Genomic DNA, 27329 nt, shown 5'->3' with positions numbered 1-27329 from the left:
GTATGATAGGAAAATGTAGGTAGATATTCTAAGCAATGATAAGATCATAAAAGAAGAAATAAACTGTGGGTCTTACGATGTTAAGTGAAGTGAGAATGTAGAGCATACAGTAACTCTAAAAAGTATTTCAACATAAGTGGTGATATGCAGTATTTTCTTTATATTTCTATGTTAAGGAAAGAGAAATGCCCATGTGTCTGTGGTAATTCTTCTGTTTCCCCAGGCACCCTGCTTCAAAGTGTTTAAGAATCTCTAGAAAAAAATTTAAGATATGTTTAGAAGAAATTGATCTAAATATTCCACAGGGCTGGGGATTTAGCTCAGCGGCACAGCGCCTGCCTGACAAGCGCAAGGTCGTGAGTTCTATCCCCGGTACTGGAAAAGAACCAAAAAAAAAACCCCAAAAAACAAACAAAAAAAATTGTCATTAAATATTTCACAATACGGATGTACTACATGATGAGATATTTATATAATGTATAAACATTGTTGATATTAGAGTAATTAGGTATCCCAAATTTTGTATAGAGACTTTGTGTGTCAGTTTTCAGTTAGTTTGAGAAATCATTTTACTTTCTACATAATTACTATATATTTTGTTTTCTACATAATTATTTTATTTTCTACATAATTACATAATTACAACATAATTACATAATTACTTCTGCATGATTAATATTTTGCCTTTTGTTTGAGATTTTCTAGTCAATTGATTCCTAATTATTATATACTTCTCAAAATGTCTTAAATGTGTTTTTATATTTTATCATATATTTATATATATCATATAGAAACTAATATATAATTACCTGATTTAGAGAAGATATAAGGTCATAAATTTTAAAAAGTAAATTAAATATTTAATATTAAATATAATTTTATTTTAGGAATGGTTCCAAAATTTTTCTTATTGAATTACTGCTATAACCATCTCATTTATCACTAAAAAGAGATAAAGTATGTTTCATCAGTTTTGAAAGTCTTGGGTCAACCCAGTTAGAGTGTTTTTAAAAGCATAGTTTAATTCAAAATGAAGTTTTAATAGTTTTCATAGTGAAAAAATATCTTAAATTGATAGCAGTTTATCATTAGATGCTCCTGTCATATACTAGAAATTAGTTTTGAATCCACTAGTCACTGTTCAAAAACTTGAAATTTGCCTCACAAATTTCCATTTTCATAGATTCCATTTTTATATCTTAAATACCTTTGAAGCTAAAGGGTTTTAAACTTTGAAAGATCTGAAAGTCGTTGAAGCAGGTTAGAAATTTTTGCTGCAGTGCTTTAAGGACATACAAAAATGACAAAAATCACATGACACAAACATTTTCAAACATTTCAAATGTTCTTATTAGGAGTTTCCAAAAGCAGTGTGTTTCTCCTCCGCTGTTACATTTCTCCTTCACCTTAGAGGGTGGATGTTAATATCACACTTGACACACGCCTCTTTTTCATCACACAGAACTAGTAATCCGTTCACTAGCCTGCTACTGTTTATGAGTTAACAGAATCAGCCAAACTCTCCGTTTTCTTAAAACTAAACCACAGAGTGGCACCCACTAGCAGGTTCTCGGGGCATCTCTCTGCTCTCACCAGAGGACTGGGTTTATATTGATAATGTCACCCGCACGCCAGCCGTAGTGAGCAGCTGTGTTGTGAAACTTCATGTATCCTACCATGCTGTAAGTCAAACTGACAGTATAGGGCCCCATATACAAAGCTTAATGGCTTTATTCCATTAGGTAAAACAAAATAGAAATAGAAATTCTTAAAATAATAGTTTTGCTACTCTAGTAAATGTCCTTGCTGCCTCTAAGCTAGGCTTTTCAAAGACTGTCAGTTAGACCCTCAGGTTTAGTACCTACCCTAAATCCATGTATTGACAGAGCCAAGATTGAAATTTTGTGTTGTTTGTTATCATGTACACCATCAACTGATTGTGTTGTTCCAAAGCTGTACTTAAATAAATATTAGACTTGTAATTAAATTGAACATGCTAATTCACTGTATTCGTAAATTTAGTAGGATATGCAAAGGTACTTTATGATCATAACCTATTATACGATCTTCAGTGCATTAAAGCTGGTATTCATCATATTTTATAGCTATATTTGTAAGAATTTAATGAAATACTGCAGTTTTTTAAAGATCATTTGGCACACCACATAGGAGCCACTTAACCAGTTGCTAACTGCACTTGAAAATGATCCTCTAAAATAGCTGAGCTTTCTTTGATCCCTCTGAGATTCGTATTTTAGAATTTGACACCTGAAAACAGAGAATTTAGAAATAATTATAGGGGCTGGGGATTTAGCTCAGCAGCACAGCACCTGCTTGGCAAGCGCGAGGTCGTGAGTTCGATTCCCGGTACCAGAAAAAAAAAAAAACAGAAGTAATTTTGAAGGGAGTAAAGCTCCCAAAAATCCATCCATTTCTCTGCTCAAGATTCTTGAGAGCTACGTGTATTAAACATTAGGCTAAGAAACATAGAAAACTAAACAGGAAGGGGAGTGGTATTCTGCTTTAAAGGATTCATGGGCAATAAGAATTAAAAATACACACAAATAAGATGAAAAGGTATCTCATGAAAAGTGAGAGTACATGTCCTATTGGAGAAAGATGAGGGGGGATTTGGGAGGAGAAGACTTAGGTCTCGATGGGTAAATGAGATTTGGGCGGGAAAGGAGGTAGGAGGAGGTAGGAGACCTTCTGGAGCAAAATTGCACGGATCAGAAAAGGTAATTCAGTTTGACTTGTTTGTAATGACAGTGAGTTTGTGATGCTGGTTTGTGAAAGGAAGGGATCAGAGTGCCTTCTGAATTAGGACCGTATCTCAAAAGACCTATGTGTAATATACTTAAAAGATATTTAAAAATCTTGTTCTATTCAGTAGATGTAGAGAAACCGTTGAGTTTTTGGTGTGTAGAGATCAAAGCTGTGTTTCAGGAAGATTCATCGATAATTCTCACGGTAAAATATAAGCAAGCTAATACTGTGAAAGTAGCAGGAGCTGGTGAAGGGGAGATTAGTGGTTGTTCCCGACCAAAAAGTGGGGACATCTGCAAGTGGGAGATGACACGCAAGCCGGCGTCTTGGCAACAGTGTGACTGTCAAGAGAATAGAGTTGAGAAACATCACAATGGGTAACTTGGAGATCGGTGAAGTTTGGGCTTGCAGAGGAGCAAGGCGAGCCAGGAGAAGGAGGCAATTTGAGGCCCTGAGATTGCAAGCAGGGCCGGTACGATGACGATGAACAAGATACTCGTCTTACCTAAAAGAATGTAACCTTGACTTCACCCAGCGGAACGTAAAAGAGTGTGATGAGATATCACTATTGTTAGGTCGACTGACACAGGCCTAGATCTTGTAGGTTGGGTAAGAGCTGTAGTAGTAGAGTGCCTGCCTGAGTTTAAGACTCATTTTATTGAATGACATCTGGCACGTAATGTAACATTTGTAAGATTCCATTTTCTTGACATTAAATAGTAACTACCTCAAAAGGATATTTTTAGGATAAATAAAATGGAGCAGTACAAAAAGCGGTTGGCGTAGAACCTGTTGCATCAAGGCTCCATGAGTTTTGGTTATCATTACCACTTGACCTGTAAGAACATAGTCTTTCTCCTCAAGGAGAAGAAGAGCTAAGAAGAGAAGGCTCATACTATACCAATCTAAAACGATACCCCCTTAGGCAAATTATACTGTACTATGAAACAGAAGCCAACTTGGACTGAAGTTCAGTTTTGTCCTTTAAACAGTTATGGAAATAAATGGGTAACTTCTAGCAAAGTTTCAAATCATAAAGACACAGGGCAACACATTTCCAAAAGGGAACATCCCTGTACAACCGGTACCTGAAGTAAGAACAACAGCACCCCAGAAATTGTTTCATATGCCCCCCATTTTTATTAACACCCCAAATAGTACCCTTTTTCTAACATCAGATCCCATAAATAAGCTTACCTGCTAGTGAACTTTAGATGGATGGAGTTTAATTAGTGATAGTCACAGTATATCTGAAATTTGATCTTGTTGCATATTATTGTAGTTTATCATCATATCTAGTATTGTATCACTTCACGAACATAAAGTTACATGTATGAGTGAATGAATACGATTTTTATAGGTATTTATTCTCCAGTTGACAAGCATTTGGAATTGTTTTGAATTTGGGACTTACAAGGTGCATGTGTCTTTTGGTAAACATGCATACATATCAGCTGGGTATGTTGCCAGGGTTTGAATTATAGAATCTTAGTGAGTGCATATGTTCTGTTTTAATACTATTAGATAGTTCTATAAAGTGGTTTTATAAGGCAGTTCCAAGTTCCCTACATCCTTGTTAACACTTGATACTACCAAGCTTTTACAATTTAGTGTTTCTATTGAGTTTATAGTGGTATTTCATTGTGGTTTGAATTTGCACCTCTCTGGTGGCCAAATTGAGTGTTTTTATATTTATATTTGTCTATTCCCATGGGATAGACTCTTCTGTGTATTGAAGTCCTTTTCCATCTTCAGCGGCTCTTCCACCTTACCTTATTGATGCGTAGGCATTTTTAATTGTTTGGATATATGTAAGCACCTGGTTGGACACAGATATTGAAGTAACATCCCCGTGTCTTTCAGTCTCAGTCGTATCTACAGAGCAGGAGCCAACAGTGAGAGTTTCCATTTCTCACTGACAGCTGGGAGACTCTTTGGGGATTCAAGTAGACACATACAAGGAGCACAGCAACACTGGTTTCTGTGTAGAGCGGAGATTTGTCTTTAAATTACTTGAAAGAACAACTTTGGAGGAGAAGAAATAACTCTTTCACACTGGTGATTTAGTTAACAAGACAATCTAGCTAGTCTGTTCCCTAGTTCTTTTTTAAAAGGATGTAAAATCCTGGATTTATAATCTTCATGAATTTCCACTAATTTATTCATTCAGTAATATTTACGTGGCAGTTACCGTGTGTTAGATATCATTAGAAGTGGAGAATAAAAATGTGAACTGATCAAGGCATAGGACAGCTTATATTACGACAGGTAAGAGCATTTTAAAAAAGATTATGTCATATATGTGTTTGTAGAGGTAAGAGTGGAGTATGGTGGGATACAGAGTGGGGAGATGCCTCAAAAACTGGAAAGAGATGAAATGAATTTTTCATGAATAATGTTTCACCATTGTTAACTTCTTCATATGATTTAAATATCATCTTGATACTCATTTAAAAAAATGTCCACTTTTAGAAGTTGGAAGCCATTCAAAATGAGTAGAAACCAGGGATGGAAAAACCTGTTTTGCAGAAAGAAAAAAAAAAAGCTAACTGTACAACTTGAGGTGTTTAATCAAAAAATACAGACTATTACAATGTCTAAATAGATGGCCACATTATTTTTGAGAAAAATATTTCTTTCAATGGAATATTTATTAATACTAAGAAGTACTCTAGTTATAAAATATAATTAACATACTGAGATAGAGTATCAAGTTGTCAGATTTCTGCTTTGTTGTAATCATTACAATTGTCAGGAAAACGTTTTCCTGCACTAGAACCATTTTTGTTTCTAGTTTGTAATTTTTCAGGGTATAAATATATATTCAGGAAAGTTTACTTGTTATAATTTAGTAGATTTTGCTCCTACTGAGCAAACCCCAGTGTAACATTTGATAGGTAAAGTCAAAAGGCACTTAGTATCATTAATGACTAATCATTCTCTTTGGGATACCATTAAATATAGTGTGAAAATCAACTTGTGTAAATTATATTGTGTAAATGGAGATATGAAATGGCAAGTACATTCTTTTTGATGACTGTAAGAATCAAAGGGGAGTTACTCTGTCACAGCAGTGCTCCTTACTCTTCATTTTCCAACCTTAGAGACCTCATCACTGCATCTTTGAGAAACCTCTTCACCACTTACTCCTGAGCCTTAGGAGAATTTTCACATCTGGAATAGGGATGAGAATGAGGTATGGCTCCTCTCTCACTTTTCAGCTTCAGGGACCTGGCTTTTGCATAGTAGCTCATGTGGGACACCGACTATGTCGTAGTTTCTCTACAAACATTGGCATGGGTTCAAGCAGAGAGGAAACCAGTCCTGATCCACAGGGTACCCATAAAGTCACTACAACAGAAATCCTGAAGAAAAAGAATCCATTAATGCATATTTCCTTTCCATGTTATTTTTGTAGGACTAAAGATTACCCAATTTTTGCTTGTTCAGGTAACACAGATTGCATATTTAAAAGGGCTTGCTTGGATATATGCATTTCAACTTTATAAAAATGCACCTTTTAAATGAAAGTGTTCAGATTACCAGATACAAGAATAGAAGATTGATCAAATCATTCAAGAGAATAAGAAAATAATAATTTAAAAGAACATTAGAGACAATACATAGTGTCACTAGACAGGATTGTAGGAATTCACCAGTGGTTATTATACTGCAAATTGTTGTCGTCCCAGAAGTTGCTCAGATTACCAGATATAAGCATGCAAAATTGGTCTAAATATAAAAAAATCTTTTACTCATTAACTGTTCCCCTCAACAACCCATCAGACACCAGCAGTACAGTTATGCCACTGATATATCTTCTTACATCTGGTAATCTGAGCAACTTTGTTGAAGATAACAATATGTAATATAGCTACAGCTGTTAATCCTTATCATTTGGTTTGAAACCCTGTATCATTTTTAATGTCCTTGCTTTGTTTTGTTTGTATTTTGCTATTCTTATTTTTTGTACTATTTTCTTTTTTCTTAATTATTATTTTTTTATTATTTTAAAGAGTAAAAGAAGGATAACATAGTAATAGGGGGACTTACCGAATTACAAAGTGGTAGGCAATTATCAATGGTTGTTATTTTACATATTGTTATCTACAAGATAGTTTCTCAGGAAAACAAATAGACAAATAATAGTGAGTTACAGACAAAAGTGGTAGGTTATTATCAATGGTTGTTGTACTATGGTATCTTCAAAGTGGTTTCTAAAGGAAATAAATAGATCTATACATGAGTGACTAATTGAATATTCATTGACTATTCTCAATGGCTGTTGTAGGAAACACATAGTAATAAACATACATCCATTTACAAAATAGCATAGGAACAATACAAACAGTACAGAGTTATGGACAGTTTAGTAGGAATATATCAATGGCTGCTGTAGTACATGGTGGTATCTTCAAAGTGGTTTCTCAGGAAGACAGAGATACACAAGAAAGATCTTACAAGTAGTTACAGCCTAATGGTTGTGAAAAATAGTGTATTACCTCCTCACCAGTGACTCCTTTCACTGAGGTGTGACAGCTAGAAGGAAGGCCAGGACTGAAAAGAAGGACCGAGAGACTTGCACCTCTGTGCCATGCGGCTGTGTTCTTTTTCCTCTATAGTCATGATTACCTGGGGCTCCTCCATGGAGAGGACAGTCTGGCCAGAGGGAGAAGGCAGAGTATGCCCCGGGCCCCCTTATTCCTGTTATACTAACTGGTAGGATGCGTCTGAGCTCTGAGGCCTCCACTTCAGAGGGCAGACTGATCTCCAGTGATAACCTTTGCATTCAGGGCATGGCCCAGGGGGCTTCTTAGGGCAGTTCCTCTTGAGGTGGCCTGGCTTTTAACAGCTGTAGCAGATGAATGCAGTCATTGAGTTCTTCTTGGGGCCCCAGGAATCAGACTTAGGGTCTGTTTCTCTTAGTGCTGCAGCAAAAGCAGCTGCTTTTTCTCAGTCTCTTTGTTTTGTCTCCTTGGCCTCCTCCTTGTCATGGCTATAGAATACTGAGGAGACAATTCTTACTAACATCTCAAGTGAGCCATCTGGGGCAAAAGCCATTTTTTGTAGCTTTTTCTCTCCAGCCTCCCAACACAGAAAGTACTTCTAAGTGGAATGATCTCTATATCTACAGATTTATTTTCATGTCTCTTTTATTTAGATACCATATTCCTTCAGTCTTTTATTCAGTATTAGTTAGTTACACATATGGTATCTACCATGTATAAAATGCTCATGTACAAGTTTTTAATTTTAATGACATTAATGTGTGGGTATATTTTGTTAGAAAGTAGCTATTTTTGCTGACATATAAATTTATACATGAAAATCACCCTAATATTATGATAATAATAAGGTATTCTATTTATTTAGATATGGTAAAGTAGGCCATTTAAGATTATGGTCTGTACTGAGGAGAGATCTTTAGAGGCTTTTTTGTATTTATTAAATGTTGTATCCAAAGTTTTCTGTTTTACTTTCAAACGATAAAGATTTTATGTAGCATTCTTTATGTGAAAGTATTGAAAAAACTGATTAACAAAATTCAGCTTCTTTTAGATTGGGAAAATGTTTTATTATTCATAATTTTTGATGCTTAGGAATATAAAAAAGAAACTAATTGGAAAGATCATTAGCTAGTGGTGTGATGGTAAATTCTTGTTTAGAAAACTATTTCATCAGAAACTGAAATATAATGGCTGGAAATAACTTCAGAATTTCATTTTATACCTAATGTCATAGTAAAATGTGCAATACAAAACTGTGACATTTATTTGATAATTTTCAAGGCTAGAGGATGGTAAAATTCCCTTTCCACCAAAGGGAATTCAGCATTTGCCTTTTTTTCATTTAAGTGAGCAGTAATAATGCAATATGCTTTTATAACCCCCAAATATTATTTATGCAGCATTAGATTGTTGTGATTCTTAAAGTACTTTTAAGATAATGTTTTTTCTAATTTTTGGTATAATAAATTTAAAATTAGGAGAAACTTGCAGTTTTTCTCTTTCTTATCCTATACAAAGTGTAAATTATTTAAACAAATTTACCAATACAATGTACAGTTTCCGTGTCATAGTTCATCTTTCTAAAGTTGCAGAGCATATCACAGCATAAAATAACCCACTTACTTTTAGAAAAACTTTGCCATTTTTATTTCTTTTGTTTAGCTAAATGTATATTTGAAATTTTCACCTCCAGTTCTCATTCTGCGTATTGAAATAAGAACCAATCAAATCCTTTCTCCAAAGGGTAAATATTTGAAACTAGTTGTTTTCCTGGTAGAATATATCCATTCTGTTCATTTGCTCAATTTTCCCAGTGTCCTTATTATGGCCATCTCAAAAAGCAACACCTACAATTTGCACAGATGGTCTAACTGTAAAGAATGTAGTTACAGAGAGGACTGCAAATGTTATTATGAACATTGCTTAGAATGTGACCCATATAATATCAAATTTCAATTTTTAGCCGTAACCCAGCTTTCCCGTGTTGACTTTGTACAGCCATGGAAAGCGTGCCTTGTATGTCTTCACAAAGTGTTCACAACAGGATGAATCTAGAACTCTAAAACATTTCTGAAGAGACGGCCCTTGAGTTTCACACTGTCGTCAATAAACTGAATCGCATTGATTATAGTTTTGGATCTAGTTTTACTGGTGTTGCGCATGTACATAGTTTAAGAAAAAATCATGGTGAAAGGCGAATTTTAAAGAAAGACCTATGTCTTTTTTTGGTCTTTTCCCACCCGAGAAGTAATCTTTATTGTCTGGCTTATGTCCTGTGATGTTTATCTCCAAATAATAGGCTTGTCCTTTTATATCTTGATGCATCAAAAAAATTAAAAAATAGAGGACCGATTGACTTTCCCTCATAAAAGTTGAAACTCTGGCTTCCTCCTGTGAACCACGAGACCTGCAGCCCACCCTCCGGGTGAAGTTTGGTCAAACCAGTCAGCAGCGCTGCTGTATTGTATGTGGAACTAAGTGGGTGGAGCCGAGGAGCAGAGTTGGAGGCCTCTCCTTTCTCAAACGACTCCTCACTTTGCCTTGAGTTAGGACTTGCTTTGTTTAAAAATTAACTTAAGATCTTTATGCCCTGATCACTATTTGCACTCTCAGGTGAGTGTCCAGGGGTGTAAGTCTCTGTGAATAGCTTTCCTAAATGCTCAGGTACTACCTCTTCCCTAGACTCCCACCCTTATTTCCCTCCACCCTCTGCTGATGTGACCTGGGTCATTTTAACGCTGCCGCACCATCATCTGATTCTGTGAAATCTCCTGCCTTATCTGTAGCTTTGATGACTTTTTCTTATATCACATTTCTTTCCCTCTCCGTCCTCCCTCTCCCCTCACCCCTCTCCCACCTGAGTTCACCATCTCATTGTAAAGCACTTCTTCTTGAACCTCACTGTAAAGAAGAAAAAGAAAGAAAACAAATCTGAAGATCTTTTTTACTCAGAGCCTATATTTGATTAATTGGTTGGCTGTAGAATTCTAGCTGCAAAATAATTACTGTCAGTCTTTTAGGCATGACTTTACTTTCCTCTTGAATTTTATTACTTACTGACACCTGATGTGGTCTAACTCCTGATCTGCTGTGTGTGGCCTTGTTTCCCCACCTGTGCCACTGAGATTTTTGGTACACTCTCTTTATCTCCATCAGTCTGACATTCTAGGAGAAAGTCCCTGTGTGTGTGTGTGCGCATGTGTGTGTGCATGTGCATGTGTGTGTAAATTCAGTTTGCTAAGTATTTCTATGGGCCCTCCCATGAAGGAGAATGGCATGAAATTTGCTATTAGTCCTTTGAAAATTTATTTGCAACCCTTTTCTTTATTCTTATTTCTTTAATTCTTTCTGGTTGAATAAAGGGATTCTTGGGTTGGTTCTCTAACTTTCTTATTTTTATTCTATCAATTTTCCACTTTTATCTTGGGGTTTTACTTGCTTTGAGATTTTCCAAATACCCAAACCATCTACTGAATTATTTATTTTAGTCGTCTCTTAACTATCAAAAGCTCTCCTCGCAGTCTAGTTGCTTTGCTGTCATAGTATTCTGTTCTTGTTTTGTCATGCAGCATCCAACGTCTCCCTCATATTAACTGTAGTTTTTATTGCCTCTTTCCCACTAGGCCCCATCTTTACAGTGGAGGGAAACGTAGTTTTCTGTTTTTCCTACTGAACAATTTCCTGCACTGTTGAAGCTTCTCTCTGTCTCATGGAGTAAGGCACAAAGGAATGAATGATTAGCAACTGTATTTGAGTAGAGTGTAGTGACTCGTGCTCTTTCCTGGAAGTTAGTATGTTACGACTCTTTCTTTGCAACACCCAGTCCCCATAAGAAGAACCCCCTAGAGCTGTGCTTGTGACCAAGGGGAGCACAGTGAGAGAGACAGGATCTGAGCTCAGTGTGTAGAAGCCTCTGTCCCCATACACAGCTCTCGCTCTGGAGCCCCTTCATGTGATCCCTCCGGAGCGTCAGCCCTGCGTAAGGGTGGTTGCTCCCGCTGTGGACTAGCAGGGATTCTGCAGGTAGGAGTTTATCTTGGCTTGGTTGGTCTTCTCCATTCTACTCACCTTCCTCGATCTTTGAAGTCATTAAGATATATTTTTATGCATGTTGATTTTGTGGGTCAGAAAAATTGAAAAAGGGACAACAAATGAACACATTTGATCATTCACCACTTTAATTGAATTTTTTTTAAGCCTAGATGTCTGTTGGCCCTCTTGTTTTCCTAAGCACTCCCCTTTACCTACTTCATCCCTACTTTTAAAATACTTTGAAGTGTACCTGATGTATTTTTAAATTTTAGGTAAGCAAAGTTTTTCTAGAGAGGAACAAGGTGGGGTTTCTCTGGAATTCCACTGGGATCATTATCTCCTTACCTCACCCCTGACAACTCCCACGTTCCATTCATGTGTTTCATAAAGAAATCAGTGCCCTAGATTGTATTTGTACATTTTGTATTTCCTTGGGAAGTGGGAAAGGAAGAAAAGGAAAAGAGAATGAAGAGTCCATATGCATTTATAGTATTATGTCAAGCATGGTTTTAGGTTCATTTGTATATTATTTCTTTTAATAGTATAATTATTATCTGGAATGTAGGCATTATGTTGCCACTTTATGACTAGAAGACAGGATCAGCAAGGTTGAGTATCTAGCCAAAGTCTGCCCAGCAGACAGCTGAGATTCAAATGTAGGTGTCTGACTCCAAATCCATGCCCTTTTTATTACTGCATTCATTACTACCAGTACTGAAAAAGTCAGAAAACTTCATCTTGAATTTTAACAAAAATAATTCCTTTTATGTGATTAAGGTAATAATTTTAAATTATCTAAATTCAGTTATGTATGACATTAATTCTTTTTTAGTGGGGGAGGTTTCCGGTACCGGGAACCGAACTCATGACCTTGGGCTTGCCAGGCAGGCACTGTGCAGCTGAGCTAAATCCCCAGCCCTGACATTAATTCTTAACACATCCTCTCCTCATGACTTTTATTCTGTATGGTAAATAGTAATTTGTGCAAGGGAGTGATGTTTCTTTGACCTCAGCTGTGACCTTTCCCTTTTCAGAATATTCATAGAACTCATTTACTTCTGAGAGTTCTCTACGTGTATTCGTTTATGGACCCTTGTAAATTACCTCAAAGCAAACTTCTTGGCTTCATTTCTATTAATTCCCACAGGGGTACATAAATTATTTGCAGAAACCTGGATGGTAAATTGACTATTTTGCTGGCTCCTGTTTTTAAGAATTTTGTGAGTATTAGTACTGTGAGCAATGCCTTACAAGCCAGTATTTTTAGAAAAAGAATACTTTGGTTCCTTTTCTGCTCTTTTAAACGTTTTGTGACCTTCCCACACTGAAGAATTTTATGCTTCATTCCATCCAGGAAGCCAGATGTTTGTGATTTTGCATACACAAGGAGTGATCACAACATAGAGTAAAATTTACATTTTAAAAAAATTACACTAAAAGACTCTGTGCCATTGATCCTGCTCACAATGCTCCCATCTGTCCTCACCACTTTCTGAAGTAGCTCTGGAAGTCTTCTTTCTTGAGTGTCTTTATGAAGTGTGATAAAAGATGTGGTGGATGCTGCCGTCCGAGGCCATCCGACAGAAAGGCAGGGTTCTTAAAGCATTGCGGTACGGTGTCTGCCCCCCCCCCCTCACCCCGTCTGGTGCTGTATGACTTCCGGCTTTTCTCCAAAGTCAAAATGACCAAGAAGGGTCACCATTTTGAGTTGATTTGGGATGCTGAGGCAGCCACAGCAGCACAGCTGAAAACAGGAAAGAGAACTTCCAGAATTGCTTCAGAAAAGTGGCAAGAACCAAAGGACACGTGTTTGAAGCAAGAGGGAATATTTTAGGAGGATTAATGGCAGTGCGTCTTGCATTCACAGTATTTGACAATCACAGGTCATACCGTCTCGGGGGTGAGGCGGGGGCGGGGTTTCCACACGGGCTGTGCCACTCACCGTTGCAAAATCAGTGTCTCAGGTTCCTGGGATTTGTGTAAAAACAAGAAAAAATAAGTTTGCAATAACGCCACCAAAATAATTGCTGAAATTATAAAACAATCACATTGCTTTCATAATAACGATGTTTTGGAGGTCACAATAATGGTATAGATTTGGGTGAGACAACGGAAACCCTAAAGAGGAACTCTTTGGATTAGTCCCGTAGCATAGGGTACCTATAGAGCAGTCTCCAATGCCAATTACTTCTTTGTAGCACATGCAAACTGTAAGAAAGTTAAAAGAATAAATTACATGCTTTAAATGAATGACAATTTTTCTTGAATATTTCTTCAGTACAAATAATGCTTACATTTTGAATTAGGGTTACATTTACTATTGCTTCCAGCAAAGTAAACCTGAGTTCAGTAACATATTTATAGCTTTGAAATGATTCTTCATAAAATATTGTTGTTTTAAATTTAAAGTAACAGCTTTCTTGAATTAAAATTTGCTTTCAGTAGAATTTACAAACTTGAAGTGTAGGATTCAGTAGGTTTGAGCATATTGAGACTTGTACAATCATGACTACAATCAAATTGAGATGATTTTTGTTGTCCCAAAATGAAACAGTCTCACCACTAGCTACCACCTCCCAATCCTTATCCTCTAAATCTCGGCAACCACTGAACTACTCTCTAGCTCAAGAGATTTTCCTGTTCTGGGAATTTATTTATTTTTTATTCAAAATAGCCCATGCTCATAGCAACAGTAAAGACTTTAACATTTCCAAAGAAATGGAAATCTTACAAAGTGAGCTCTTATCCCATAATGCAGTGAAACTAGAAGCTGACAGTAAAAACATACTTAGAATACTATAACATTTTTTCTCTGTCCTCTTTCCTGGTATTTGCCTTTTATTTCATATTTTATTTACAGATTAACTTTCTCATATGAGGGAAGCCATTGATGTTCAAACGTGTGTGTCTGATTTAGTGCACTTAACATTATCATCTCAAGGCATGTCCATTTTCCTAGAAATGCTTCATGTTTATCTTTCTTCTTGGTAGAGTAATACTACATTATCTATAAATATTAGATTTTCTTTATCCATTCATTTGGTCAGGAGCACACAGGCTGTTTCCACGATTTTGCTATTATGAACTGTGCTGCCATAAACATGGATATAATACTTCACTGTGATGCCTAAAAGGGGAACAGCTGGGTCAAATAGAATTTCTAGTTTTAGTTTTTTTGGGCGTCGCTATACTGATTTTCACAGTTTACACTCCCACCAACAATGACGAAGTCTTCATTTTTCTCCACAACCTCGCCAACATTTGCTGTTGGTTGATTTCTTGATGCTAGCCATTCTTCTGGAGTGAGATGGACTCTTAATGTTGTTTTAATTTGCATTTCTTCAAAGGCGTGTGATCTTGGACATTTTCTTCATGTATCTGTTAGCTAATTGTATTTCTTTATATGAGAAGTGTTTATTCATTTCAGATGCCCACTTTTTATTGGGTCTTTAAATTTGAGAGGGGTCTAATTCTTTTGAGTTTTTATATATTCTGGATGTTAGTCCTTTGTCTGAGGAGTAGCTGACAAAATTTTTTCCCCACTTTGGAGATTATCTCTTCACTTTGCTAGTGCTTTCCTTTGCTGTGCAAAAGCCTTTTAATTTAATGTAATTCCAGTTGTTGATTTTTGATACATATTTCTTATGCAAGCAGGGTTTTATTCAGAAAGTTTTGCCTACACCTATGTCTTTGAGACTTTAATCTTTTTGTTTGTTTGTTTTGAAACAGTGTCTTCTTGCTGTGTATTCTAGGCTGGCCTTGAACCCATTATGTAGCCCAGGATGGCCTCAAACTCACTGCAATCCTCCTGCCTCAGCCTCCCGAGTGCTGGGATTATTACAAGCATGCACCACCATGCCTGGTTCTAATTTTACCTATATTAGAGCAGATTTCTTCTAGTGTTGAGATCTTTGATCCAATTTCATTTTAGTTTAGTATTTGGTAAGAGATAAGGGACTAACTTCAACCTTTGGCAAATGGATAGTCAGTTTTCCCAGCACCGTTTGTTAAAGAGGCTACCTTTCCTCCAGCCTAGGATTTGGCCCCTTTGTCAAGGATAGCATAGCTGAGTGTGCCTGAGTCATTTCTGTATCTTCTGTTTGTTCTACTGATCCACAAGTCTGGTTTTTTGCCAATACTGTGCTGTTCTGCTTTTTTTAAATCACTAGAGCTTTGTAGTATAACTTGAGGTCTGGGATGGTGATACCCCTCCCCCCACCCTTGTTTCCTAGAATTGCTTTTGCTATTCTAGGTCTCTTCTGGTTCCCTGTGAATTTTAGCATTGGTTTCTGCAGTTCTGTAAGAAATATTATTGGTAAACTGGGATGAGGGAAAGAAGAAAAGAAAGGAAGAAGAAAGGAAAAAATATATATACACAAGATACTGAGATAATTGTACCACTAATTTCTATTGGTTTATTGAAAGGAACAGTTAATGCTTCGTTATTATTAACAATTTTACATGCTTATATCTGGTAATCTGAACAACTACTTTGAAGATAACAATATTCAATGTAACAACCATTGTCGATTTCTTATCTTGTTTTGAAATTCTGTATCTTTTTTCTATTTTTTATTCCCTTTAAAATCCATGTAACAGTTTTGAAAGAATGGCCATTTTAACTATATTGGATCTGCCTATCCAGGAACTGGGGATATCTTTCCATTTGCTGGTACCCTCTTTGATCTCTGTTTTCAGAGTACCATAGTAAAATATTGTTATTGAAGACATGATTTTCCATTCTCATTTTCTAACATTTACCTGTGGAAAATAATATGTGATAAGTGAGTATTTCTACACAAGATGCTTTCATGAAGCATTACAACTTTGTTTCCTGTTTTTTGTTTATAAGTGAAAATAATCATGAAGCTTCTCAATTAGAATTTAGGTAATATTAACAATTATGTTATGATAAATTATCTTTTAGTATTACTTCCAACTGAGTTAGGCAGATAAATCATATGTAAGATCACTATAATTGTATTGGTCATCTTAAATCTGTGAATCTACTCTATGTGTACCTAAATATGTATGTACATACATTGAAAAATAAAATTTTAGGTCATGAAATTAAAAAATAGTAGTTGTTACAATGATGTTATATAAAGAAAGGTTGTTGGATGTGTTCATTAGCCATCACTTATTTTCTGATCTATCACTGTGCATTAGATGTTTTGCAGATTACCCCAATTTTAAATTTTAAATGTCTGCAGTTACAAATTTTAAACATGACTAGATGCAAGGCAATAGAATAAAACGTAGTAAATATTTTTAGAAGCAAATGCTGTCTTGACTTACCAAGGCTGTACAGTCCAAGGATGTCTGTAATAAATTAAAAAGGGAATTTTCAAACTCCATTAAACTTTAAAACTGTAAGTATAATCTTTCAGGAAACACTATCAATGGGGTCTCTGTTGATGGATTTAGTATTACAGTCCTAGGTGCACACATGCATTGAATTAAGCAAACAGTAGCAGATCTCTTTTACAGAGCGGGTACTCTTCAGGGGCATATTTCTTCCTGATTGTTTTGTTTTAAACAGAGGGCTGTACCCTTCTAGTTGGAGTGCTTAAGCTATTTTAACGCTTTACTTTTGTAATAAATGAGAAGCTCAATTTAAAAAGCTTTTGTCCATTGTAGGTAATAGCCTTAATTGTAAAGTATTTGGTAAAACTTGTATCTAAACTTACTGCAGTGAGCTTTCCTCTTAGGTATGCAGTTATCACTGGCTTCCTGAGGACCTTAAAATCTATGCTGTTCCTAGGGTCTAGGTTTAGCATGGTATTTTATTTAGAGAATCTAATAGGGGGATATTTTTTACAGCAAAAAGGAAAAGATATCATGTGTATCGATTCATACACACCATAGTGGCTTATTCCTGCGTACCTAATTTCTGATCTGTTTCGACTGGACACTCTATCATTTCCATATTTAATATGTTATTTCATTTACAATCTTTTACTTTAAGATACTTCTGTAAAGACATTTAACCTAATCACTAAAACATATTTTAAAATTCTATAGCAAAATAGCTGTGGCTAAGATTATTCCATTTAAAAAATTGAACTTATCTACAGTAACTTAAAAATAATTTAGTTTTGAAAAAGATAAATAATAAATGTTCCAGTACGAAAGTTTTCATTGATACTTTTGGAATTGTCATTAAGGATAAGGGAAACATACCCAATCTTCTGAAGTTGCTCGAAGAGACATTCCACTGCCTGATTATTTTTTAACTGTTGCAGTATGTTGGTGCTGAAATCTCATCCACTCTGTTTTATGTATTGTACCTTGAAGCTGCAAATGAAGAGGAATATTAAGGGGGCATCAATTTAGTTATTCTAAGATATTTCTAATTCTTACTAATTGACCCTAGAGAAATTAAATGGTCTTTGCTTATTTCAAATTTAAATTTACTCATAGAATTTCATAGAAAGAACTGGCAATCATGTAGGCCATCTATAAAACACAAACCTAAGAAATTTTAAACACAAGAATTTATGTGAAGGAAAAATGTATGAGGAGAAAGTAAGTTTTTTCCTTAAAATCTTTCTCAATTACTTACTATTTTGTTAGTCTCTAAAAATATTTAATGTAAAACTTAGCTGATGTCAGATCCCTGATCTAATATTGTTTGTAGTATGACTTTTTAGTTTTAATACTTATTCTTAGAAAAGTTTGTGTATTAAACTAAGAACTAAAAATAAATACATTTGCTACTTTTGTAGTCTAATTTCGTTGAGATTGATCCCATGGAAAATTAATTCTTACTCTTCAGATTTTTCTTGCTATTCTGCAGACCAAATTTCAGATTTTTTTCCACATAGCTAATTATTGGATCTTTATACTAAAATTAGGACAATCCTTACTATCTAAATCAGTACCTTCTAAAATCAGTTCAGGTGCCGCCACGGAAGTGTGTGCCATTTCGGAGAGACCCTAGGCAGTAAATGGCAAGCTCCTATGGCTCTCAAATTATTTTCTCCTCTTAGAAGTAGGAACAAAGAATGATTCATGACACAATGAATTAGGAACAAGTGATTCTGGGTTCTTTTTGCTTTTTATGTTTCCTTATAACATGTCTCTTTTAGGTAGATTTTATAATTTGGAAGAGAAAATAGAGCTAGAACAGGTAACTGCAGGTGCGTTGAGTATAATAAAGGAGAAACTCAGGTGCTAAAATCGTTTTGTGAGCCATACTTACTCTGATCTCAGTTGAACATATTCTTTTTTTTTTGTACTGGGAATCGAACTCAGGACCTTGTGTTTACCGGGCAGGTGCTTGTGCCACAGAGCTATACGCCCGGCCCATCAGTTGGACATTAAACATGTCTATCAGAGAAGTAGGAAAGGAAGTCTAAGTAGAATCAGCATTAAAAAAATCATGAGATGGGATAAGGTGTTGGGGTCAAGGAAATGATGTGAACAATTATTCCCGACCTGAGAATAAGCAGAGTGCTTTCCTGTAAGCATCACTGGCTCTTGTTTATTCTTCTCCCTCTGGGCATGCTCCCTGTTCCAGGTGCATTGTGGGACTCATCGTCAAGCTTGTCTTGTACATAAAACCAGTGCGCTCCTCTGCAGTACTCTTTTGGTTATTTACGGAGTTTGTTTTTTGTTTTTTTCTATTACATTCTAAGTGTTTTTAGAACTTCTTGGTTTTAGCATTTCTCTTTTTAAAAATTCTTTTCCTTTTACCTGCACCCAATGAAATAAGCATTGCTTTACTGATACCACCTGTGAAAAATGAAGCATCAGTGAGGTAAAGAATTTTCGTATACTCACCCAGCCTGTAAGTGTGTACAGGGTACAGTTTATGCACAAGTGAGGTAGAGTGTATTAGTTGTGTTTCAGGGCTGTTTCGTTACTAGTTAGGGTGCATACTGGTCATCTCAGGGCTGTTTCTCATTACCGTCAGAAAAAATGCAGTGCCAGAATAACATGACAGTTTGTGAAAGCCTAAAAAAAAACCCTTCCATTTCTGAGAATGAAATAAGCTTCATTTCCTCATTTCACTATTGCTCAGCAATTAAACTTTCCAGAATTAAACTGATCAACAATTGACCACAAAGTAAGTCAAGTCATTCATTCTTCTGTGGTAGCCTTATATATGAACGAAATAATCCAGACCTCGAACAATAGAAATAGTCTTACTGTAAACTACATACAGTTTTTTTCTAAAAACAAGAATATACTTGTTCTAAAGCTAATCATATTAGAAGGGACCAGTTAATTATCTTGGGATGGAAAATACTAGCCAACCTGAACAACTATGAAAGTTCTATTGCCTTTTTAGTGCTTGCTTTGGTTTCAAATACCTTGTTTTATCTTAAGTATTCATTTGTCTTCACTTGATTTATAACAATTGTCAATTCAGGATACTTGTATATCAGTTTAATAGCACCAGTTCCAAAGTGGGCTTGTTCTGTATCTATCGTTTCATAGCCGTCATGTAAGTTCTTAGCAAGAATACAAAATTATGTCAGTTAAGGGACTTTTCAGAAGAAGAAAAGAATTTTGCTAGGAATGTGAAAAATGATTTATAAAGCATAAAAAAAAAAAATTCCAGGAAACAGAAAGGTGTCAGGGAGGGAAAAAAGGAAAAGATTTCTGCAGTACATAGTAGGAAAGAACTGCTGTGCTTGGTATTCCTCACTGAATGGGCTTTTCTGCAGACCTCTACAACTCAGGATGTATTGTCCCTTGGGGGAGGAGAGTAACCTTTCACTAGTTGTTTACTCTATTGCTGCCTCATTCCAGCTAAAACATAATTCTCTGCATAACGTGTTTTCTTTTACTTTAGAGAAATTCCCACTTGGAATTCATCTGACATAAATAAAATAACGTTTTATTCCTTTCCTGATCTTAAGGAAAGAGATCTGTAGTTATTTTTCTTCAGATCTTGCGGAAGAAGGGCTCAGTTTTAAAGATGAATCTAAGTTTATTTTATAATGCTTTGATTTTGTATTTTTCTATCTAACCTAGAAATTTGTGCGTTTATTTACTCTACTTAGTATAGTGTAATCCAAAAAATAAATTACAGTTTTATAATACAAATAAATTCCTTACACAAAAACTAAATACTAATCAACTCCATATTTATTGTATCTGCTACTCTGTAGTTGATAGGAGTAATTTAAAAAGATTTGATCTCCGGGAGACTAGGCAGGTGAAACATGACAAAAGTAGAAAGTTATGAAGAATTATTAAAAAGAAGAAAATTTAAAATTCTTTAACATTTAAAATTGTTACTTTTTAAATTTTAAAAAATTATTTAAAAAATTGTTTAAAAGAATTATTTAAATGAGTGTGACGTATTGTTATCATCAAAGTAGTTGCTCGTAATACAAGATACAGGCATGAAAAATTGATCAAACAATGCAGGCCTAAACCTTTCCTTTCAATGAGCTAATAGCCATTAGTAGTATAACTGTCATCTCTGACAAGCTTGTTTTGAAACTTTATACAATTGTTTTTATTATTTTTCTTTTCTTTAAATAAATAATTAAAAATACAATAAAAAATAAAAAAAGATGTTGGGCTGTAGCTCAGCACAAAGTCTCCGGATTCAGTCCATAGATAGATGGAGATAGAGATAGAGATAAAATTAGATAACTCAGAAAAATATTACTCACTCCATAATTCTTCTACCTTATTTCTTCTGTCTCTTGTAACAATTATTAATGTTTTCTGATTCATCTTGTATTGTTTATCTTGTATTGCTTTTGTATAAATAAATATCTGATGAAAAAAGAGAGTGGGAGCTCAGGAGAGTTCAGAAAATGAAAGATGGATAAATAGCTGCTCTAAATATGTGATTGATTAAGGACATAAAGAATCAATGACATTCAGAAAGCACCACATGAAACAATAAGGTAGAGCAAAGAAAATGATCTGTAGGACTCTGTTCTAGAACATTACCGAGAACAAAATTGTACTGTACCTCAAAATTTGCGTGATGCAATTTACATGTAGCAGAATATAAAGCTGGAAATGTATGCTTATTTCTATTAGTTGATTGAAAAGGACAGCTAGTGCTTATATTGTTTGAACAATTTTGAATGCCTGTGTCTGGTGATCTGGGCAACTACTTTGAAGACAACAATATGCAATAGAATAACTATTGTTAATTTCCTGTGATCTTGTTTTGAAATTCTGTATCATTTTTATTGCTTTTCTCTCTCTCTTTTTTTTTTTTTTTCTCCAGTACCAGGAACCGAACTCACGACCTTGAGCTTGCCAGGCAGGCACTTTTGCCGCTGAGCTAAATCCCCAGCCCCGCTTTTTTCTCTTTAAAATAAAAACAAAGAACAAATACAATTGGTGAGTCTTCACACACAAAAAAAATTCGGTGCTCACCAAAGCAAGGAAAAATATAAGTTAAAGGCAAGAGAGAGCCATTCCATGTGTAGGGATGAGCCCTCAAAAGATGTTTAAAGTTTTTCATCGTAGTTTTTATGATCATAAAAATATACGTATAAAATGCAAATATATAACATGAAATATGCTGATGGAATCTGCTTATGTTTAAATTACATTTAGTAATTGACTGTATCACTCTAATAGAATGAAATAAAAAAGAAGGGAATCAAAGGTGACCTAGAATTAGAATTAGAATAGGTAACTATTTGAAGAATATTCTTAATTTTGAATGTGTACTACATGTCTGAGTTTATATTCCACTCACAGATAAGGTTTATAGAGGAAATATGTTCCTGAATTCTAAATGGAATCTCGGGTTTAATTTGACTCCTTTTATGTTACATAGTTTTATAAAAGAATCCCTCATTCTTTTCAGAAATATCAACACTTCATTGAGTGATTCTTGGGTTCTGGACACTTAAAAGAACTGTGGGGATTCCTCAGGATCGACACACACAGGCAGTGTCTAGATAAGGCATACCCGACAAATATTAAGACCACCCATCACTGTCCATCGACAAATGCGCTTCTCCTTCCAGACAGTTTAAAAATCATTTTCTTAAGTACTTAGCAAAAATCCTAGAAAAAAGCATCCACTCTCTGTGACTTCCTTAATTCTACATATAATTTATTGTAATCTTAATGGTATTTAGTTTTTTGTAGTGATTTTGTTTTTCTGATCTTTGTTTGGGCTTAGTGTTATTTAAGACCTACTCTGACACAGTTCATTTTATAGATGTTATACATCATTTATTTTAAAAAGTACTTTGAGAATAAATCACAGGCAAAAGCAAGAGATCATGTTTAATGAAGCTGCACATAAATATTCACAATGATTATTACTTTTTAAAAGTGGCTATGAAGGAGAGTAATGAATGCTTTTACAAAGTTGAAAAAAACCACAATCTAGCAGAAAAATGTTTTTCAATGTGTGGACATGTGTGTGTGAAAGAATTTGCATACTCCCTGAACTTGTGTGCTTGTTGATAATACTTGATTTTAAAGTGTGTAATATGTTATACTCTTAGAAAAATAAACAATAAAGGAAAGAAAGAGGAAAGAATGTGCCTGAGGTTAGTGGCCAGGGACAGTGGAGCGTATTGGTAGATCTTGGCCGGTAGGAGGTAAGAATGCTGTTTTATGAATTATATGAAGACTCAGAAGTTTTTACAGAACTAAGTTCTAGGGGTCTGGGGATTTAGCTCAGCCGCACAGCGCTTGCCCGGCAAGCGCAAGGTCATGAGTTCTATCCCAGGTACCGGAAAAAAAAAAAAAAAACGAAAAAACCAAAAAGCAGAACTAAGGTTAACTAAGGTTGTTAGAATTAAGAGGGAATACATGTCAGCTATGTTAACAATAAGTCTTAATGATCAAGTCACTGCACTAATTGGCCATATAAATGGGATATGGGATCAAAGATAATAAAAAAGGTAAATTATCTACTACTATACTTTTTGAAGTTTAAGCATCTGATTGTCTGTATTAGATAGCATAATAGTCTGTGAACTTACAATATACAAAAAATGCAGAATATACTCTCTAATGGTCTCCAAACTCAGTATATTAGCTAAATGAAACCACATGTTAATGGCCTCAGAGGAATAAGGGTTGTCTGGGGTCTGTGTCTTCCTTACTTAACATTTTCCTGGATACAAAAGTAAATATATATTAGTGTTTACTGAGGGTCTAAAAGGTATTATAGGAACTGAATTAGACATTTCATTTTATTCTTTATGACAAGTTTGTAAGATTGGTGCTGTTATCCCCATTAACAACTGAAGAACTAATGTTTGATAAAATATGCTCAGAGTGACCTAGCTATGAATCTCAGAACCAGTGCTCATTGTCAGAGCCTGGTCTCTTTCCACCCCATTATACTGGCCTTGCTCATAATGTGATAACTGGCTGAAGAAAAAGTCATTGTTTTTGTATTTGAAGAGGTGTTTCACTTTGTTTTCTTACCAAATTTATTAGAAGGGGGCTGGGGACTTAGCTCAGCAGCACAGTGCCTGCCTGGCAAGCACAAGGTCATGAGTTCAATTCCTGGTATCAGAAGAAAAACAAACAAACAAAAACAAACATAAATATATTAGAGAGCTGATGGTAGGTAGTAACTGTGGGTCAAGAGATACATCTTCCAGATTGAGGCGATAAACATACCTGAATTAAACTTAAAAATACACAATTTCTGCTTTCTTAGTTTCCTGAACTAAGAGATCATCAAATTTTTTGGTTTTTAATAAGAAGGAATATTTAATGACATCAGCATCAATTGATGAGCTGGGCATGGTGCTGCATGCTTGTAATCCCAGCACCCAGGAGGCTGAGGCAGGAGGATCACTGCGAGTTTGAGGCAAGCCTGGGCTACAAAGTGAGCTCAAGGCCAGCCTGAACTGCATAGTGAGACCCTGTCTCAAAAAGGCAAAAAGAAAAAACCAAACAAACCATCAACTGATGGTCCAGGGCAGATTGATAAATTCAAATTCTCTCTGATTTGAAATACCAAAGTATATCTTAATACAAATATCAAAGCAATGATGTTTTATTTCATTTCCTATTTCTTGAAGATAAATTAATAAAATGAATTAAGAGAATTCATATTTCTTTTCTAGTGCTCAGCTTCTTGTGGTAAAGGAATAAAGTACCGTGAAGTGCTCTGTGTTGACCAATTCCAAGAGAAATTAGAAGAAAATCTCTGCAGCCATTTCCAGAAACCTAGAACTCACAAAGCTTGTAGATCCACCAGATGCCCTTCATGGAAAGCCAATAGATGGATGGAGGTATGTGATGCATTTTACAATTCTATATGTATTTTTTGCATTTAAAATGAAATTTTAATTCAGTCTTCACTTTCAATAATTGTAAAACTTCTACTTCTTTAAAATGTACATTATTATCCAGGCGTGGTGGCACATGCCTGTAATCCCAGCCCTTGGAAGGCTGAGACAGGAGGATTGCTGTGAGTTCGAGGCCAGTTTGGGCTACAAAGTGAGTTCAAGGCCAGCCTGAAATGTATAGTGAAAAGCTGTCTCAAAAATTAAAATAAAATAAAATATACCTTTTTTTTATTAGACACTTACGGGCACTGTGCTCCAGATTAATACTGTACATTGTTGATGTGTGTGCTGCCTATAGTTAAGTAGCAAATTAGTCATTTGGTTTTTTGTAGCTATAAGTTGTATAAGAAAATTCTGTTACTGACTGGGAGTGCTACAGATCATCTTGGTAGTCTAACAGCAAAATATATATGTGATGATGCATATATCGACAAATATGTCACTTCTTTCCATCCCCGTTTGTTGGATTAGAGCTAAGACTGCATCCTGGAGAAATTGAATGTAGGATTATTATTGGATACCTAGAATTAGGGCAGTGGGAAAGCTAGGTAACCTAGACTGGGCTAAGACTAGAGTAGAAAGAGTCAGGAAAAACAAAGCTGGTAGGAGTTCCTGGCTGAGCATTCAGTTTGTAAACCAAGCATCTTAGGTATCAAAGGTTGATACCTCCCTTGACATACTCAGGGGAGACAGTCCAGGATCTGCACTGGAGGAAGCATACGTTCAAGAGTGGCTTTCAAGCAAATACTAGCTCGGGAAATGGTCTACAAAGTCAGTCTTCCTGTTGCTGGGACAGAATTCGTGACACCAGAGTTTCAAGGAAGAGGGGTTTATTTGACTCACGGTTTCAGCTATTTCAGTCCATGGTCAGCTGGCTCCAAGGCAGAGACGTCATAACAGAGGGGCTAGTGGAGCGAAACTACTCAATTCAAGACAGCTAGGAAGCGGAGCACATCCAGAGATGCGGCGACCCACCTTCAACAATACACAGTCAGCTACAGACCCCAGTGGGTTCATCCATCCACTGAGCAAATCAGGACCCCCTCATGATGGCCTTTCCTCTCCAGGAGCCTCTTAGTCCAGTTAAGTAGGTAATTAAGGTTAATTGGCCTAATTAGGAGTAGACAAAAGCCATGAATAAAGTCAGACTACTAACTGGAATAATTGCCTAAGGACTGATTTCACTGGGCTGGGGCTTCCTACACAGCTGTTTCCACCTGTACCTGAGGTTGCTTCTCCATTGCTTAAAGAGTGCGGTCTTGACATAGAAAAGGAAATCTGTCTTCTGCCGCAGAACTTCCTTATCTCTGTGAGATGTTGCAGTTACATCTTTTGGGAAGAGAGGGAGGGATTCATTCAGCAGCTAGAGGAAGTAGAGTCCCCAGGACTCTTAAGTCATCACTTCGCTATGGGCCCAGAGCCTCAACAAGGGGCACTGGCTCTTGAGCGGCCCTCTGTCAGCTTACCACCAGTATTGAATACCAAGTTCTCAAACTGATTAAAGTCACAAGTTTCCTTGTACAAGAGGCAATCTGTGTCAAGTGTTTATGTTCTGGGAATCGTGGTTGGGATTTGAACTCTGGGGGCGAATGCATCTGATTTCATTCCCCTGAGGGAGGGGTGCATTCTTGAGTATTTGCTTCTAAATTAAATTTTGATCGAGTACATAAATAATTTTTCATTCTTTATCACAGGCATGACTTAAAAGATCTCCCTCTTCACCCGTTATATTTATGGAAAGTCATAACTCTTTATTGAATTGTCCAAAAAAGAAGCATTGGTCCATCCCGGGTCTTTGTTCTCACAGTACGCCTGTCACTCAAGGGGTTCTCTCAATTTTCCTGTTAAAGTAGCTTTGGGATCTCTGTTGCCCCCACCTGGTGTAGTTCAGTAATTCTTCATTATCTGTTCCTGGGCCTACAGTGGCTCCGCATGTGTGTTCTGGCCTCGTCTTACTTTACGTGGTGTGGGCCCCAGAAGAACTCGGATATGCACATGTCACTTAACATCTTCCATGTCTTACTGCTGTCTGTGGAGGTGAAGTCTAAGACCAGCCTGTGCTTCCTCCTGCAGCATTATCCACTCCTCTGTCTCTTCCTCTCTGAGACAATGGGTATCTTGTTTGCTATCTAACTTCATGACTATCTGAATACTTACTTTGAATACTGTTGATTTAATTGCAAAAGGACTCACCCTCTCATAAGTTATATAAAAAATTTGTGATATTGTGGATTTGCTTAATGTGAAGTGTTACTTTACCTCCTCTGGACCAAGATGTGTCAGGGTAAGGGCAAAGTAGCTTTACCCAAGAGGCAGAAACATGCACCGCAAAGGCACTGGATGCCAAAGACCACAGGTGCACCCTGTGTGAAGCAGGTAAGTCCTAATTCTGGCATCAGCCAGGAGCCATCGGGATGGCAGTGCTGGTGAGAGAATTTGTCCTTCTTGGGCACCAGCATTCTATGGGTCCTAAAGATTCTTTTGCTGTTGCACAGCTGCTATGGCTGTTGTGTTTGATATTCTTGAGAGACAATTTCTGGCCCTTGACCTCCAGCTCCACAGCAGAGAATCCTCATCAGTACTAAGGAACACCCACTAAAGGAATGCATTTCAGGGGCATCAGAGATAAAGATATGAATATTGAAAAACTATAAAAGACCCAGCTGCTTTTGTGCAGACTCTGATTTATTCTCTTCAAATTGGTTTTCCTTGTCATAGAGATTATCTCTATTCAACCACACAGTCTCTATGTTTGCCAGAAATG

General features: G+C 36.1%; 1 protein-coding gene across 1 annotated transcript in view; it reads left to right on the top strand.

The window, feature by feature from the left end:
• Adamts20 (ADAM metallopeptidase with thrombospondin type 1 motif, 20) overlaps nucleotides 1-27329 on the top strand; it is a gene marked incomplete at its 5' end in the record, with an annotated part of 162387 nt that overhangs the window by 88894 nt on the left and 46164 nt on the right. The window contains 1 exon segment of the mRNA XM_005406579.2: nucleotides 24341-24508. Within this exon segment, the coding sequence (XP_005406636.1) occupies nucleotides 24341-24508 (168 nt within the window).

This window comes from Chinchilla lanigera, unplaced genomic scaffold (assembly GCF_000276665.1).
Source record: "Chinchilla lanigera isolate Chin_1 unplaced genomic scaffold, ChiLan1.0 scaffold00099, whole genome shotgun sequence".
Classification (NCBI taxonomy): Eukaryota; Metazoa; Chordata; class Mammalia; order Rodentia; family Chinchillidae; genus Chinchilla; species Chinchilla lanigera.
Note: the sequence above shows the minus strand (reverse complement) of the source record. Positions and strands in the feature narration are given on the sequence as shown.